This window comes from Pongo abelii, chromosome X (assembly GCF_028885655.2).
Source record: "Pongo abelii isolate AG06213 chromosome X, NHGRI_mPonAbe1-v2.0_pri, whole genome shotgun sequence".
NCBI lineage: Eukaryota > Metazoa > Chordata > Mammalia > Primates > Hominidae > Pongo > Pongo abelii.
Genome location: NC_072008.2, coordinates 75,095,250 through 75,109,720, shown reverse-complemented (window position 1 = coordinate 75,109,720; position 14,471 = coordinate 75,095,250). Strand labels below are relative to the sequence as shown.

Below are 14,471 nucleotides of genomic sequence, written 5' to 3'. Positions count from 1 at the left end.
AGAATCCAAGGACACAAGTTAGGGAGAAATTGGAAATCCCCCTACCCCAAAGGGAAATACTTGGATTGGGATAGGGAGCAATTCACAGGTTCAGAGGATTAGAAGGAGTTCTTACTTGGACATGTTGGCTATACAGTTGATGTTGAGCCTTTTCTGGGAAAAGAGAAAGAAGAAAGGCTCAATCATTTCATTTCTATTCTTCTCACCCCACTCCAGCATACCATCCATATACACCTAGTGTGATGTAACCTTTCCTCCTTAGACAGACACCTCACCCACATCAAGTACCTCCTATTCTCCCTTCTGCCAAGGGTACTTCTTCAGCCATATTCTTGCCCATCTTGGGCAACAGGGGAAAAAAACCTTCCTATTTTGTACAAATCATTGACTAACCATACTATGTATTCTCCAGAAAGGGCCAAACTTCCTAGAATGGCTGGGGAACTCTTGAGAACCCTCAGAGAGAAGGAACTTCTCTGGAAAGAGGCTGGACAGAGGCTTCCATCCAGAAAAGTGTGAGAAAAATGTGTTTCTTGGTCTTTATGAGGCTAGACATCCCCTGGCCCACACTAGGTGCCAAGACATGTTTGTTGGATACATGAATGAATGAATGAATGAATGGACAAATCAATGGATTCTGTCTCCTTCTGCTTCTGCAATGGATCCTGAACCTGAGTTCACCTCACGATGGCCTTGACTCTCAACAAAGAAGGGAGAAAAGTGTGAGAGAGAAGGGGTTGGTGCCTTCATGCTCTCAGTTTTTGGTGACAGAAATCTCTATGGAGGTTGAAAGTCCTCCTTGAACCAACTCATCCCTCTCATTGCCTTTCCTAAATTTTCCCATCCTTATCCCCATCCAGGTCCCCAGGGGCTAGGCCTTTGGATGGGAATCCTTAGAGAGAGGGAGATGTCTCTCTAGTGCTTTCCTTTGATGCTTACTGAGCCTGGCCCAGGGGGTGAGCTTAGGGGAGCTTCCAGAGGTCTTTGGAGGGTCTCTAGGCCTGAATGTCTATAGGCTGTGTCAGGAAGGGTGCCCCTCAACTGCTGCCTGATATATTAAGGGGGATGCTAAAAGCAAGGGATATAGGGCTTAGTATGGGCTAGAAGTAGAGGGCTTTGGAATATTACCTGGGGAGAGAGGTGAAGTTCACATCAGTCTCCAGCTCTGGTTGCTATGCCTGCCTCCCCAGCCTCTTATACCCACAGTCCTCTGAGTGTTTTGATTGGTGGGGGTCATCGGAAAAGAATAGGGTTCTTTGGGGGGGGGGCATGAAACACTGCTATAAATAGTTCAGGTGCCAAGAGTTTGGAAAGCAGATTAGTGCCTAAAAGATTAGTGGCTAAAAGATTAGCAGGCTATTGCTGCTGGGACAGAGTGGGGGTAGGAGGTTGATTCTGATGATGTTAAAGGCAGGGGAGTTTGAGAAGGGTAACTTCAGGATTTTGGCCTTGTGAGGCCTTGAACCTGAGAACTGGAATCAAAGTGGAGTTGGAGGTTTTAAAGGTGAAGCGTGGTGGGGGGTTGAAATGGGAGGGCTCAAAGTATAGGCCTTTGTGTTTTTGAAAGGAATACCTTGTGTCCCACTTCAATCTCTATATCAGTGGCTCCAGGCCTCACAAAAGCCAAAGGTATGGGAAAGAGTACCTTGTCCCCAGCCCCCCACCACTTTGGGACATTGGACTTTTGAAGCTGATGTTTAGAAACCCTGATTATCCCAGCTTATGTGCACAGCAGGAGTCAATCTCCTGTAGGTAGTGGGGGCAGGAGTGGTGGAGGGGGATCTGAGTGCATTGAGCTGTGTGTGCACATGTCTGTGAGCCTTGAACTTCTCTTCTCGTTGGAGAGGAAGGTAATATAAGATTCCCAGCCCAGGGACAGGTTCTTCTGGCAGGACATGCATGTGGAGGGAATAGGTGGTTGACATGTGTATCACCCCTACCTAGGGTAAACCTCCTCACCCCAGCTCTTGACTCTGTCCAATCCCTGAAACTAACTAAGTCCATGCTCTAAGCAGCTTCTCTTGCCTCATATGACCGCTCATGGAATTAGAGATATTTCTGTCTCTTCAGCTGCCAGGACCCCCACAACGGCAACAACAAAGTAATCTTCCTTTCTTGACTGTCCTTCCCACAGGGCCTAGGCTCAGGCTTCACGGGCATAGAAAATGTAGAGACAGAATCTACAAGCTCTGGGATTTCAGGACTCTGACCTCCTTCACCTCCCCTTACAGCAGTCTGGACATTAGTAGTTATCTATAGACACAGCCCTCAACCCCAACCCCCACAATGCGGTGTCCATTCCTCAGAGGATGGCTATGGCTATGGCTCAGAGAGCTGCGCAGGGCCTTCCCTAACTCCTGCCTCTCACTGAGGGCCCTGGACAGCCGTCCCATATTCTCTTTGCACAGTTCACAGTGTCAGCCCCTGCCATTCCTAGCCAATATGCATCTCAGGGCCTGGTTGTGTAGTTACTATAACTCTCCTTCTCAGGGGCTTTCAGATAGTGCAAGAAGCCCAGATTCTGCAGGTACCACAGTGGGATAGGAACTGATGCTGGACATACAGGAAAGACTTGTATACATGCCAAGGTTGGTGTCTGTGAGGAAGGCGAAAAGTTAGAATGAATTTACTTTTTATGCCAGACATGGCAATATTCAATGGCAGGAGAGGAAGGCCTCTCTTCTTGTATGCTTATTTTCATCATTCGGGAAACCTTTCCCAGATCTCTAGAATGACTGGTGGTCAGCCTGTTTTTGTCTTTAGACCCACACTCGAGGCTCTTACCTCCCTTTTAGGTACTCAATCCTGCTTATCTTCTCTTTCTACTCAGATCTATGGGCCTCTCAGTAGGAAAAGAGTAGATCTGCTAGGTCTTTAATTCATTATTATGATGGAATGTAAATCATTACTCTTTTCCAGAAGTTTGTGCATTTCTTGACTGAGGTGAAATTCACAAATCTTAACTGCAGCTCAATGAATTTTTACCTACTGTGGCAGGCTGAATTATGCCCCCAAAGATGTCAGGTCTTAATCCCGGGAACTGATGAACGTTACCTTATATGAAAAACAGACTTTGCAGATGTGAATAAATTGAGGATCTTGAAATAGGGAGATTATTCTGGATTATCCAGGTGGGCCCTAATGTAATCACCAGTCTCTTTATGAGAGAGGGGCAGAGAGAGTTTTGACTCTGAGATAGGAGGCAATATGAGGCCTGAAGCAAGATGTTAGGCTGCTGGCTTTGAAGATGGAGGAAGGGGCCATGAGCCAAGGAATGCAAGGAATACAGCTCTAGAAGCTGGAAAAGACAAAGAAATCGATTCTCCCCTAAAGTCTCTCATGGCTGCAAGATGGCTGTTCCTGCTCAGGCATGGCCCTGCTGAAACCTTGATTTTGGCCCATTGAAACTGATTTTGGACTTCTGACCTCCAGAACTGTAAGAGAAGGACTGTGCATTGTTTTAAGTCACCAAGTCTGTGGTAATTTGTTACAGCATCCATAGGAAACTAATACACCTGCATAAATGTGCATATAACCACCACCCAGGTTAAGATATAGAACATTTCCATCCCCCCAGAAAATTTCTTTGTGCCTCTTTCCAGTTAGTATCTTCCCAAAGAGAACTGTCACCAGTTTTGCTTTGACCTGGAATACTTGGATTTTTACAAGGATGCAACAGTAAGTAGGCAAAGGAATGCATAGCTAATGGAGTTTCTGGCCCCTATAATACATAGGTGGAAGAAATATGTTTAGGTCCTTACCCACCCTCATTCTGTACACCCGGATGATATCCCCAACCAGACATTCCAGTTAGAAAATGATGATCAGATCTCTGCATGAGGAAGGAGTGGGTTATTCAGTAAAAGGTTGTAGCAGACAGAATTGCTTACCAACTCAGTAGTCATCTCCCTCTTCCTCCTTGTGGAAAGAATCCCCATTTTTAAGGTAATTCATCCTCCTCCGCATGAGTCTGTGCTCCTCTATGCCAGTCATGGTCGTTTTATCCCCCTTGCCAGTGATCAGCTTAGTTATAGGCATGGTGAAATTCAGGCCACTGTGATGTGAGAGGAGGTATGCTGGAGAGATTCTGGGAAAGTTTTCTTGAATGATAAAAATAAGCATACAGGAAGAGGCCTTCCTCTTTTACCATGGAATATTGCTGTGTCTGGAAACAATGCCTGACCGGCAATAGCCACCTTGTGACCATGAAAGTTGCTAAATAACATGCTGAGGTTTGCAAATCAGAAAGACGGAAAGAATCAGGATTTTTTAATGACATTGTTGAACTGCTGAATTAATCAGCTCCAAAGCCACCCACTACTGAACTTATATGCAAGATAATATATTTCCTTTTTTAAAAACAGTCATCTAAGTTGGGATTTTCTGTTATTGCAACTGAAAACATAGCAAAAGATTCAAGTGGGATGTGGATGAGGCATTAGCTCAGTGGGGGAGGACGGAACAGAGATAGATGGATTAAATCGCAGAAACAGATTTCCTGTGCTGTCCTAGGTGCTGAACAAACTAGTCCTGGTCTCCACTCTAAGGTTGTTAACAGCCTTGCTGGAGATAAAGTTGGACATGTAGAAAGACAAAAAGGGCACACTACAGAGAATACATATGGACGAAGTTAACTTGTGTACAACTACGTGGAGCCAGTCACTTCCCGATGATTTTATTAGTAAGTTTAGACATCCAGGGCTTCAGATCACTACTCCTTTCCATTGAGATTGAGTGACTGTCGTGTTCCACTTACTCTCAGCAGGTAATTCCATTTGTTCACTTCATAAAGAAAATTCAGCCAATTGGAGTGGACCTCACACCTTCCAAATATACCTATACTTTAATTCTTAATAACGACAATGAGGGCACTCTGCTGGGTTCCTTACATGCATTGCTTCATTGTCTTCTCACAACAAGCTAGGTGCTGGCATCCTCATTCTATATATGAGGAAATGGAGGTTCAGAAAGACTTATCCATAGTCACAGCTGGCACGCGATGGAGCCAGAGTTCAACCCTAGGTCTGTCTGACTCCAAGCCTGCATTTTTTCCACTATATCACTTACCTTCCCTCCCTCATTTTCTTCCCTCTGCCTCCCTTCCTACCTTTATTCCTCCTTTCCCCCCTCCCTCCCTCCCTCTTTCCCTCCTTCTCTCCCTTCCTTCCTTCCTTCCTTTCCTCCTAACTCAGAGAAAGAGATTAGAAATCATGCCTCTTCCCCCTTTCCTTCTTAAAGCCCCAAGGAAACAGAAAACCTTGCAAAGAAACTGTCATCAAGACAATTATGAATATTAGATGTGAAGGGCCAGGAGGGAGAGGACTGGAACAAACTGGAGGAGTAGGGCAATGGAAGGGTGTCAGCAATAATGGTATTTGTACATCTTATTTATCTCTGTCAGGGGAAAAATAGTAAACTTTTCCTGCATACTAAATTCCAGACGTCAATGAGATACCCAAGTGTGTGTGTCCTATAGCAAACAACATATATAGGGCTTAGATTATAGATGTGGGAACCATTCAGTTCAACAAATTATAATTAAGTCATTCATTCATTCAACAACTATTATTGAACACTTACTATGTGCAAGGTACTTGTTTTCTTAACTCTGAATTGGAAGGCATTTTTGGGGGGACAGCAGAGAATATAATTTGAAAGAAAATATCTAGAACATATGTTATAATAACTTTACCTGGAAGACTATGGGAAAGACAGAGGTAAAATGAGGTACATGTTCTCAAGGAGCTCTGGTTCTGGTATGGGGGTGGGAGGATCAGGAGGAGATGGCCAAAAACACAAATGAGTATAATTCTAGGCTGCCTGTGGTATGTGCCATCTCTGTAGAAATCAAATGTGATAAGAGTGTGAGAGAAGGAGAGATGCATTTTGATTAGAGAGAGATCTGTATGCTGGAGTCTCTTGGCCATTACAATTTTTGATAACCTCTGAGTCATAGTTGAAATCATGAGAGTGGATGTTCCAAGAGAGACGGGGAAGAGAGGGTGGGGGTAGGGGGGAGAGAGATGGTGGAGAGGGAGAGAGAGGAGAGGAGAGGAGAGGAGAGGAGAGGAGGGGAGGGGAGGGGAGGGGAGGGGAGGGGAGGGGAGGGGAGGAGAGGGGAGGAGAGGGGAGGAGAGGGGAGGAGAGGAGAGGAGAGGGGAGGGGAGGAGAGGAGAGGAGAGGAGAGGAGAGGAGAGGAGAGGAGAGGAGAGGAGAGGAGAGAATCTTTGGGGGAAGGCTCACATGTGGGGGAAGTAGGGCAAAAAAGAGCCAGGGAAGGGGCCAGAAGGAACATCCAGAGGAAGAGGAGAACTGGAGTAAAGCAAAGTCACAGGAGCCAAAGTGAAGAAGAGTTTCACAGAAGAGAGTGAGGCTGATCTGCAGCATTCCATTCCTCTTGGCCCCTGGTGAGGACAGTAAAAGCCAGGCAGGGGGCCGGTTGGGGAGGGTTGGGAGAGGTCTTTTCCTGAAATAGCCACTGGGCGGCAGTGGTGGCAGCAGCAGCAGCTGCAGCTGTGTCGGGACATGCAGAAACGTAGCAGAGCTAAGTCAGGAGAAATGTAGGAGAGGTAAACCAGCCTGAAGCAGTAGGAGCAGGAAGCTGGCTCAGGCTGGGGCTTCTCTAGTGTGGCGCTTCTCCTTGGGTGTACACCAAACTTCAAAACACTCTTGTCCACCTCTGCAGAGGCCAGGTTCATTCCTGGGAGCAAAGCAGTAACAAAAAACACCTTATAAACTTGCAGCATTTTATGGTTCACAAAGTGCTTCCACACCTGTTAACCAATTCAATATTCAGGAAACCCTAAAAGATGGGTATTATTATTCCCATTTCACTGGTGAAGAATGGAAATTACAAAGAGGCGCCCAGGCTCACATAACTAATAAGTGGAAGAGCAAGGATTTAAACACCAGTCCGTCTGGCTTCAAAAACTTGGGCCTCTTATGTTATGTCACGGTAGTCAGCTGTCCAGGACTCAGGTTATGACTGTGTCCTCCACTGCTACCTTTTATTCCACCCCTTACTCTGCCACAGGGCAAGGATCTTCAGTTTCCCCATCCAGGTTTCTGGGCTTTCCGAGAGATCTAGATTCTAGATTCCAGAAGTCCGCCTCCTCCTCTCACTCCCAGGATCCAGCTGGGTGACATTCTCAGGACCTGAGGATCAAGTAAGTTCACAGTCCCCATTGCTTCTCAGCTCCATGCAGAGTGGATTCTGCTCCAGCCTGCTCACCCCTCCCCAGAGGCACTGCTTACCTCATCCTCAGAGTCCTCCAGACCGGGTTTGCCTCTAGTGCCTAAGACATACTTAGGGAGGCTTAGTTGGCGTCAGGAGCCCCAGATCCTGAGCTGCTGGCAATTCCCTACACCAGGCTCTCAAGCATCTAGGCTTGCTCTCTGCACCTTCTCCACTATATTCAGACCAAGTCTCTGGGAGTGATCAAGAGAGACGAGGGGTACTGTATAGAAAGGGGTAGAGTCTGTATGGGAAATGTATTGGCTAGTATCCTTAAGGAGGCATGAACCGTCTCCTGGCCATCCCCTCTTACATGTATAATAGGCATCTCAAAATTTACAGGCTGAAAAGTGAACTCCCAGTCTTTCCCCTAAACCCACTCCTGTCTCTGTCAACAGTAACTCTATTCTTCCAGTTGCTCAGGTCGGACATTTTGGAGTAATTTTTGACTCTTCTTTCTCTTATACCCCACATCAGTAAATCTTGCTGTCCCTACTTAAAAAAATCTATCCAGGATTTGACCACTTCTCATCATCTCCACCACTGTGATCCAAGCTACCATCATCTCTATAAGCAATAGCCTCTTGACTGGTCTTCCCCCGTACCTCCAGCCCTGCAGTCTATTCTCAATATAGAGCTGGCCAGTGAGCCTTCTAAAATGTAAGTCAGATGACACCTCTCTTCTCTAAACCCTAAGTGCCTTCCCATTCACCAAAGAGTCTTTTACAACGGCCTCCAAGGACCTTCATGATCTGGTTCCTGCCAGACTCTCTGACCTCATTTTTTACTTTTATCCTTCTCACAACACCTGGGCTTTATTCAAAAGTCACCCTTAATATTTATTTATTTATTTATAGACAGGGTCTTGCTTTGTCATTCAGGCTGGAGTGCAGAGGTCTGACCATAGTTCACTACAACCTTAAACTGCTGGGCTCAAGTGATCCTCCTATCTCGGACTCCCAAAGCACTGGGATTACAGGTGTGAACCGCTGTGCCTGGTTTCATTCCTAATATTTAAAACAACAACCCTCTCTATTACCCTTTTCCTTCCCTCTTTAATTTTTCTCCATAATGGTGATCACAATCTACATATTTTACTTATTAATTTTATTATCCCCCAGTAGTATGTAAGCACCATTAGGGTGGGAGTTTTTGTCTATTTTGTCCACTCCTAAGGAACTACCAGTAACTAGAACTGGACCAGGCAAAAGTAGGCTCTCAGTAAATATTTGTGGTTTTAAAAAAATTATTTATATTTGAGACAGGGTCTCACTTTGTCACCCAGACTGGAGTGCAGTGGCGCGATCACAGCTCACTGCAGCCTCAACGTCCCAGGTTCAAGCACTCCTGCCTCAGCCCCCCCATGTAGCTGGGACATCAGGTGCATGCCACCGCGCCCGACTAATTTTTTGTATTTTTTGTAGAGACAGGGTTTTGCCACGTTGTCCAGGCTTGTCTTGAACTCCTGAGCTCAAGAGATCTGCCTGCCTCTGTCTCCCATAAATATTTGTTGATTCTTTCCTGGATCGTAGCCAGTGGCTTAGAGAGGCAATTTAAGCATAGCAATTAAGTTATGGATGCTAGAGCCTGATCCAAAGGCAGGCCTGCCTTGGTTCAAATGTTGACTCTACCACTAACTAGCAAGACAACTAAACTTTCTGTGCCTTCATTTTTTCATCAGCAAAGCAGAGACAATAATACTACCTAGTTCATAGAGAGCCTGTGGGGTCATTAATAAGTATAAAGCACTTAGAAAAATGCCTGTCACATAGTAAGTGCTATATAAGCATTCGTTGTAATTATATGCATATGAGATTTATATTAAATATCAGTAGTTTAGATTTTAAAATCTTTCAATGTGTTGTCTTGCACTTGCCCATGTGAAAATTCGTTTCCCATGTTTCTGCTCACTTACACAGACTTATATGTTCCCCCTGTCATCTATCTCCAGGGGCCTGGCTCTTCATCAGTAAACTTGGATGTTTCCTCATGTTCTCCCTCCTGCAGTCATTTCAAAGCTGTTAAATAGTAATCTCGCTGGGCCCCAGTTTCCCAATCTGTACAATGAGTGGGTTGGAGTAGGTCATCGTAAAGGGCATTTCTAACTCTTTCAATCTCCCAGATGGGAGGAGGGGCAGGCCCCACCTCCAACTCCACCTCCTTGGATATGCCCTCTGGCTGCCAAGGGGAAGGGTGACAGAGTCAGCTGAGCTCAGCTTCAAGGGGACCAGGTAGGAGATGTGCCAACATTCTTGGGCAAGGGTGGCAATGGGGCTCCTGGGCTGTAGGCAGTCAGTGGGGAAGGTGTCATAGATAAATGCCATCTGGAGACACTGTGACCAGGGCACTAGGAGAGGCGAAGGCACTGTGGGGAGAGACACTCCTCTTCCAGGGGTATAGCTGTGATGACGAGTCAGAAGACACTTTGGGTCTGGGTATCTTCCCACTTTGGATAGTGCTGGGAGGCCTCCACCCTCTTCAGCCAGCCAGGCTCTTAGGGACAGTGAGCTGCAGAGTGAGAACAACCCAAACACATGGGCTGCCTGCCTGAGCCCCAGCACTGCCTGCTGCCCACCACTTCCCAAGCTGGACCAAGGGAGCTTGGGTAGGGGCCAGGCTAGCCTGAGTGCACCCAGATGCACTTCTGTCAGCTCTCCCTAGTGCTTCAACCACTGCTCTCCCTGCTCTCTGCTTTTTTTGCTCCAGCTCAGGGATGGAGGTGGGCAGGGAAATCCTGCCACCCTCACTTCTCCCCTTTCCATCTCCAGGGGGGCCATGGCCAGTACAGAGTCCTCACTGTTGAGATCCCTAGGCCTCAGCCCAGGTCCTGGCAGCAGTGAGGTGGAGCTGGACTGTTGGTTTGATGAGGATTTCAAGTTCATCCTGCTGCCTGTGAGCTATGCAGTTGTCTTTGTGCTGGGCTTGGGCCTTAATGCCCCAACCCTATGGCTCTTCATCTTCCGCCTCCGACCCTGGGATGCAACGGCCACCTACATGTTCCACCTGGCATTGTCAGACACCTTGTATGTGCTGTCACTGCCCACACTCATCTACTATTATGCAGCCCACAACCACTGGCCCTTTGGCACTGAGATCTGCAAGTTCGTCCGCTTTCTTTTCTATTGGAACCTCTACTGCAGCGTCCTTTTCCTCACCTGCATCAGCGTGCACCGCTACCTGGGCATCTGCCACCCACTTCGGGCACTACGCTGGGGCCGCCCTCGCCTCGCAGGCCTTCTCTGCCTGGCAGTTTGGTTGGTCGTAGCCAGCTGCCTCGTGCCTAACCTGTTCTTCGTCACAACCAGCACCAAAGGGACCACCGTCCTGTGCCATGACACCACTCGGCCTGAAGAGTTTGACCACTATGTGCACTTCAGCTCGGCGGTCATGGGGCTGCTCTTTGGCGTGCCCTGCCTGGTCACTCTTGTTTGCTATGGACTCATGGCTCGTCGCCTGTATCAGCCCTTGCCAGGCGCTGCACAGTCGTCTTCTCGCCTCCGCTCTCTCCGCACCATAGCTGTGGTGCTGACTGTCTTTGCTGTCTGCTTCGTGCCTTTCCACATCACCCGCACCATTTACTACCTGGCCAGGTTGTTGGAAGCTGACTGCCGAGTGCTGAACATTGTCAACGTGGTCTATAAAGTGACTCGGCCCCTGGCCAGTGCCAACAGCTGCCTGGATCCTGTGCTCTACTTGCTCACTGGGGACAAGTATCGACGTCAGCTCCGTCAGCTCTGTGGTGGTGGCAAGCCCCAGCCCTGCATGGCTGCCTCTTCCCTGGCACTAGTGTCCCTGCCTGAGGATAGCAGCTGCAGGTGGGCGGCCACCCCCCAGGACAGTAGCTGCTCTACTCCTAGGGCAGATAGATTGTAACATGGGAAGCCGGGAAGTGAGAGAAAAGGGGATGAGTGCAGGGCAGAGGTGAGGGAACCCAATAGTGATACCTGGTAAGGCGCTTCCTCCTCTTTCCCAGGCTCTGGAGAGAAGCCCTCACCCTGAGGGTTGCAGGGAGGCAGGGATATCATGGGTGACCTCATCTCTCATAACCCCTTCAGTTGCCGACTGTTTTTTAGCCAATGCCAATCTTCTACTCCTTTCTCGTTGTTTCCGTCCCTTCCTGGGGCCATTGGTCCTACAATCTTCCTGAAAATCTTCCCCAGTCCTCTTTCCCTGTCCCATTTCCCCCACAGCCTCCTATAGCATGTGTTTCTCCAGCCAGACCAGAGTATTCAGCTGAAGGGGTGGATCAGGCAGAGTCGTCTCAGGATTGGCCTGACGTATCTGATGGTGATAACCAGAATCAGGAAGTGGAGGCAACTTCCATATCACAGATGCCGAGGATGTGCCATATGTAGCACCCACACCGACTTCCTGGTTCTCCCTCAAAGACAGCATAGTCTTGCTTACCAAGACGCTGGAATAGGGTGTGATCCCAGGGAGCCTGCATGCCAGGGTCCCCGCTTGTAGCTGGGGGCCTGATACTGTTGAACTGGTGTGCAGCATGAATTAAAGTCCTGTGATAGGGTGGGGACCTTAGCTGATAACAGCCTTTGGGACAGGAATGGGACTGGACCTTCTTTATGATGTTTGCTGAGAACATGTATATGACAGCTCTCCTGTACTTAACAAAAGGACAAGTGGATGGCTCAGACTGAGGGGGTGGAGCTCTCACGTCTATGGCTGTAAGTTCTGGCATTGAGGAGTAGAGCAGATTTGTGCAGAGGAAGGTGGTGAGAAGAACTGACGCCCAGAGCTAGTGTTTCACTGATCTCTCCCCTTTCTCTAGGTCCTGCCCCAAATAAATGATAAATCTGTCACCAGCTCTTTCAGATCAGGCTTCAGGACTTTGAGGCCAGGGTGGAGCACTAGGACTGGGAAGGTTCTTTTTAAAGTTTCCCACCCATTCATTGCTTCTCTCTTCCAGTGCCATCTTAGCACTTACAGGCTTATTGGATCAAGTTGCGGAGGGGAGGGGGGTGCATTGGAAATTGAGAAGCTAACCCCTAAGCCTTGGGAAGTAAGAATTTCTTGGCAGGCATTCTTGAGAAGGGTGGGCTCACACTTACAGGCCTTCTCCCTCTGAAATCACCTTCCAGCCTGTTGGTCTCCTGAGTCAGACCCCAGCCTTGCCTTTCTTTTTTTTCCCACCCTTGCTGACCTGTCTCTGATCTCTTACTTATCTAACGATACCAACTTCTTATTGGCTTCTAAGGGTCTCTCTCTGTAGAGTAGGGCTGGGGCTGAACTGAAGGAAAAAAAATGACTTCAGTTCCCCTGAATTTCCCTTTTTGTTTTTTGAAAGGCTCCCACTTTCTCCCTAGATATCCAGGACCTTCTTGCTACGCAGGACTCCTGCCATTAGGAGTAAATGAACCGGCTTTTTTCTCCTCTTACTAGTTCTCCCAGTCTCACAGCCACTGTTGCATACACTGTTCCTCATCTGCACTCTCTTCCTTTTATTCCTATGACCATGGCCTCTTTGCCCATCACCTCCCCTAACCTGCTGTCCCCACCCAGTAAAGCTGCTCTTTCCATCCCAACTGACTCAGCCTCCTCCATTTCCTCAGTCTATTTAACTCCCATATGCTTAATCGAGATGAACTTTCTGGTCTGTTACTTTAGGGCTGTCTTCCCTTGCACTTTAGCTTTAAACACCTTGACTTTCACCTTGGGCCAATCTCCTTTCTTCTAGGACTGGAGGAAATTGCAGATGAAGCCAGAGGACAAGGCTGGCTTGACCCACTAAAACTTCACATCCTGGAACTTTGCCTAAGCTCTCATTCCTCTTAGCCTGGTGTGTTCCTAGTGAACATTCCACAGCAGCTGTTTCCTGTCTTTTTCACCTCCACAAGTCACCAAATTCATCTCCTTCTTATGATCTCTTAAGAGAGTTACCTTGCCTCCTGCAAAACTGAGAAGCTCTAACACTTCAACTTCCAGTTATCATTCATGATAACTACTCTATATTTGCCCTGTCTTTCTCCCTTTCTTCCCTGAAGTTCCAGAATAAGAGGTGGTCCCCTTTCTTATTCCTTTGTTTACCTCTCTTCATTATTTCAAGTCTCTTCCATCACCCATTTTATCCCATCTTAAAAACAAACAACAACAACAACAACAACAAAAGCATTATCACTGACACCTTAACCCTGCTGTCGTTTGTCTTTTCTTTTCTTTTTTTTTTGAGATGGAGTCTTGCTCTGTCGCCCAGGCTGTAGTGCAGTGGCACAATTCTCGGCTCACTGCAACCTTCACTTCCCGGATTCAAGTGATTCTCCTGCCTCAGCCTCCCAGGTAGCTGGGATTACAGGCAAACATCACCACGCCTGGCTAATTTTTGTATGTTCAGTAGAGACAGGATTGCACCATGTTGGCCAGGCTGGTCTTGAACTTCTGACCTCAAGTGATCCACCCGCCTCAGCCTCCCAAAGTGCTGGGATTACAGGCATGAGCTACCACGCCTGGCCTAGAAACCTTTTATTGTAAATATTCTCCCTGGTTGCTATAGTCTTTCATATCTATTATTTCAATTGCCTCATAAAATTACACCTGTCAGTAGATTACATTTTATTTGACTATTCCCCTATTATTGAATATTTAGATATATTTCAATTTTTCTGTGCTTTGAACATCTTAATGTGTATGGCTTTTTTTCTTCTTTGTAATTCTGTCTCTAGGACAAATTCCCAGGAGTGGGATTACCAGACCAAAGAGCATGAATGTTTTTATGGATCGTGATTGCCAAAAGGACTGCAAAAATTTTCAACACCACAATGACATATGAATTGTTCCAGTTCCCTTGCAGCGCTAGCATTGGACTTTAGAAGAAATCTCTTTAGATGGTTAAACATTATTTTCATATTTTTTCATTTCTTTGATTACTCATGGGATTGAACTCTTTCCCATATGTTTACTCTTTGCCTCTTTCTTCAATTGGCACCCTAGTGGTATTCTTATATATCTAAATGTATTCTTTACTTTACTTAATATACATGCTATCCCTTTGTCATTATTTGATGTAAATATTTATCTTATTTATTGTGATACTTTTAATTTTAGTTCCTTATTTTATCCTCTTGCTTTAGAATTTCTCTCCTCATGCTTTTATCTCTCTGATTACATTCTATCTCCTTTGCTGACTTCTCTCTTGCTCCTTAAGTAAATAGCATTCCTGAGATCGGTCACAGAGTCATAGCATTTGGGGATTATTTGATGCCCTTTGTTCATCAGACTATTGATT

At 46.8% G+C, this 14,471-nt stretch overlaps 1 protein-coding gene across 1 annotated transcript in view; it reads left to right on the top strand.

Annotated features, from left to right (window-relative positions):
• P2RY4 (pyrimidinergic receptor P2Y4) overlaps window positions 1-14,229 on the top strand; it is a 29,603-nt gene extending 15,374 nt beyond the window's left edge. Inside the window, exon 3 of the mRNA XM_054544692.2 lies at window positions 10,003-14,229. Within this exon, the coding sequence (XP_054400667.1) occupies window positions 10,010-11,107 (1,098 nt within the window). The 5' untranslated portion in view covers window positions 10,003-10,009 and the 3' untranslated portion in view covers window positions 11,108-14,229. The remainder of the gene's footprint in view (window positions 1-10,002) is intronic.
• The last annotated feature ends 242 nt before the right edge of the window (window positions 14,230-14,471 follow it).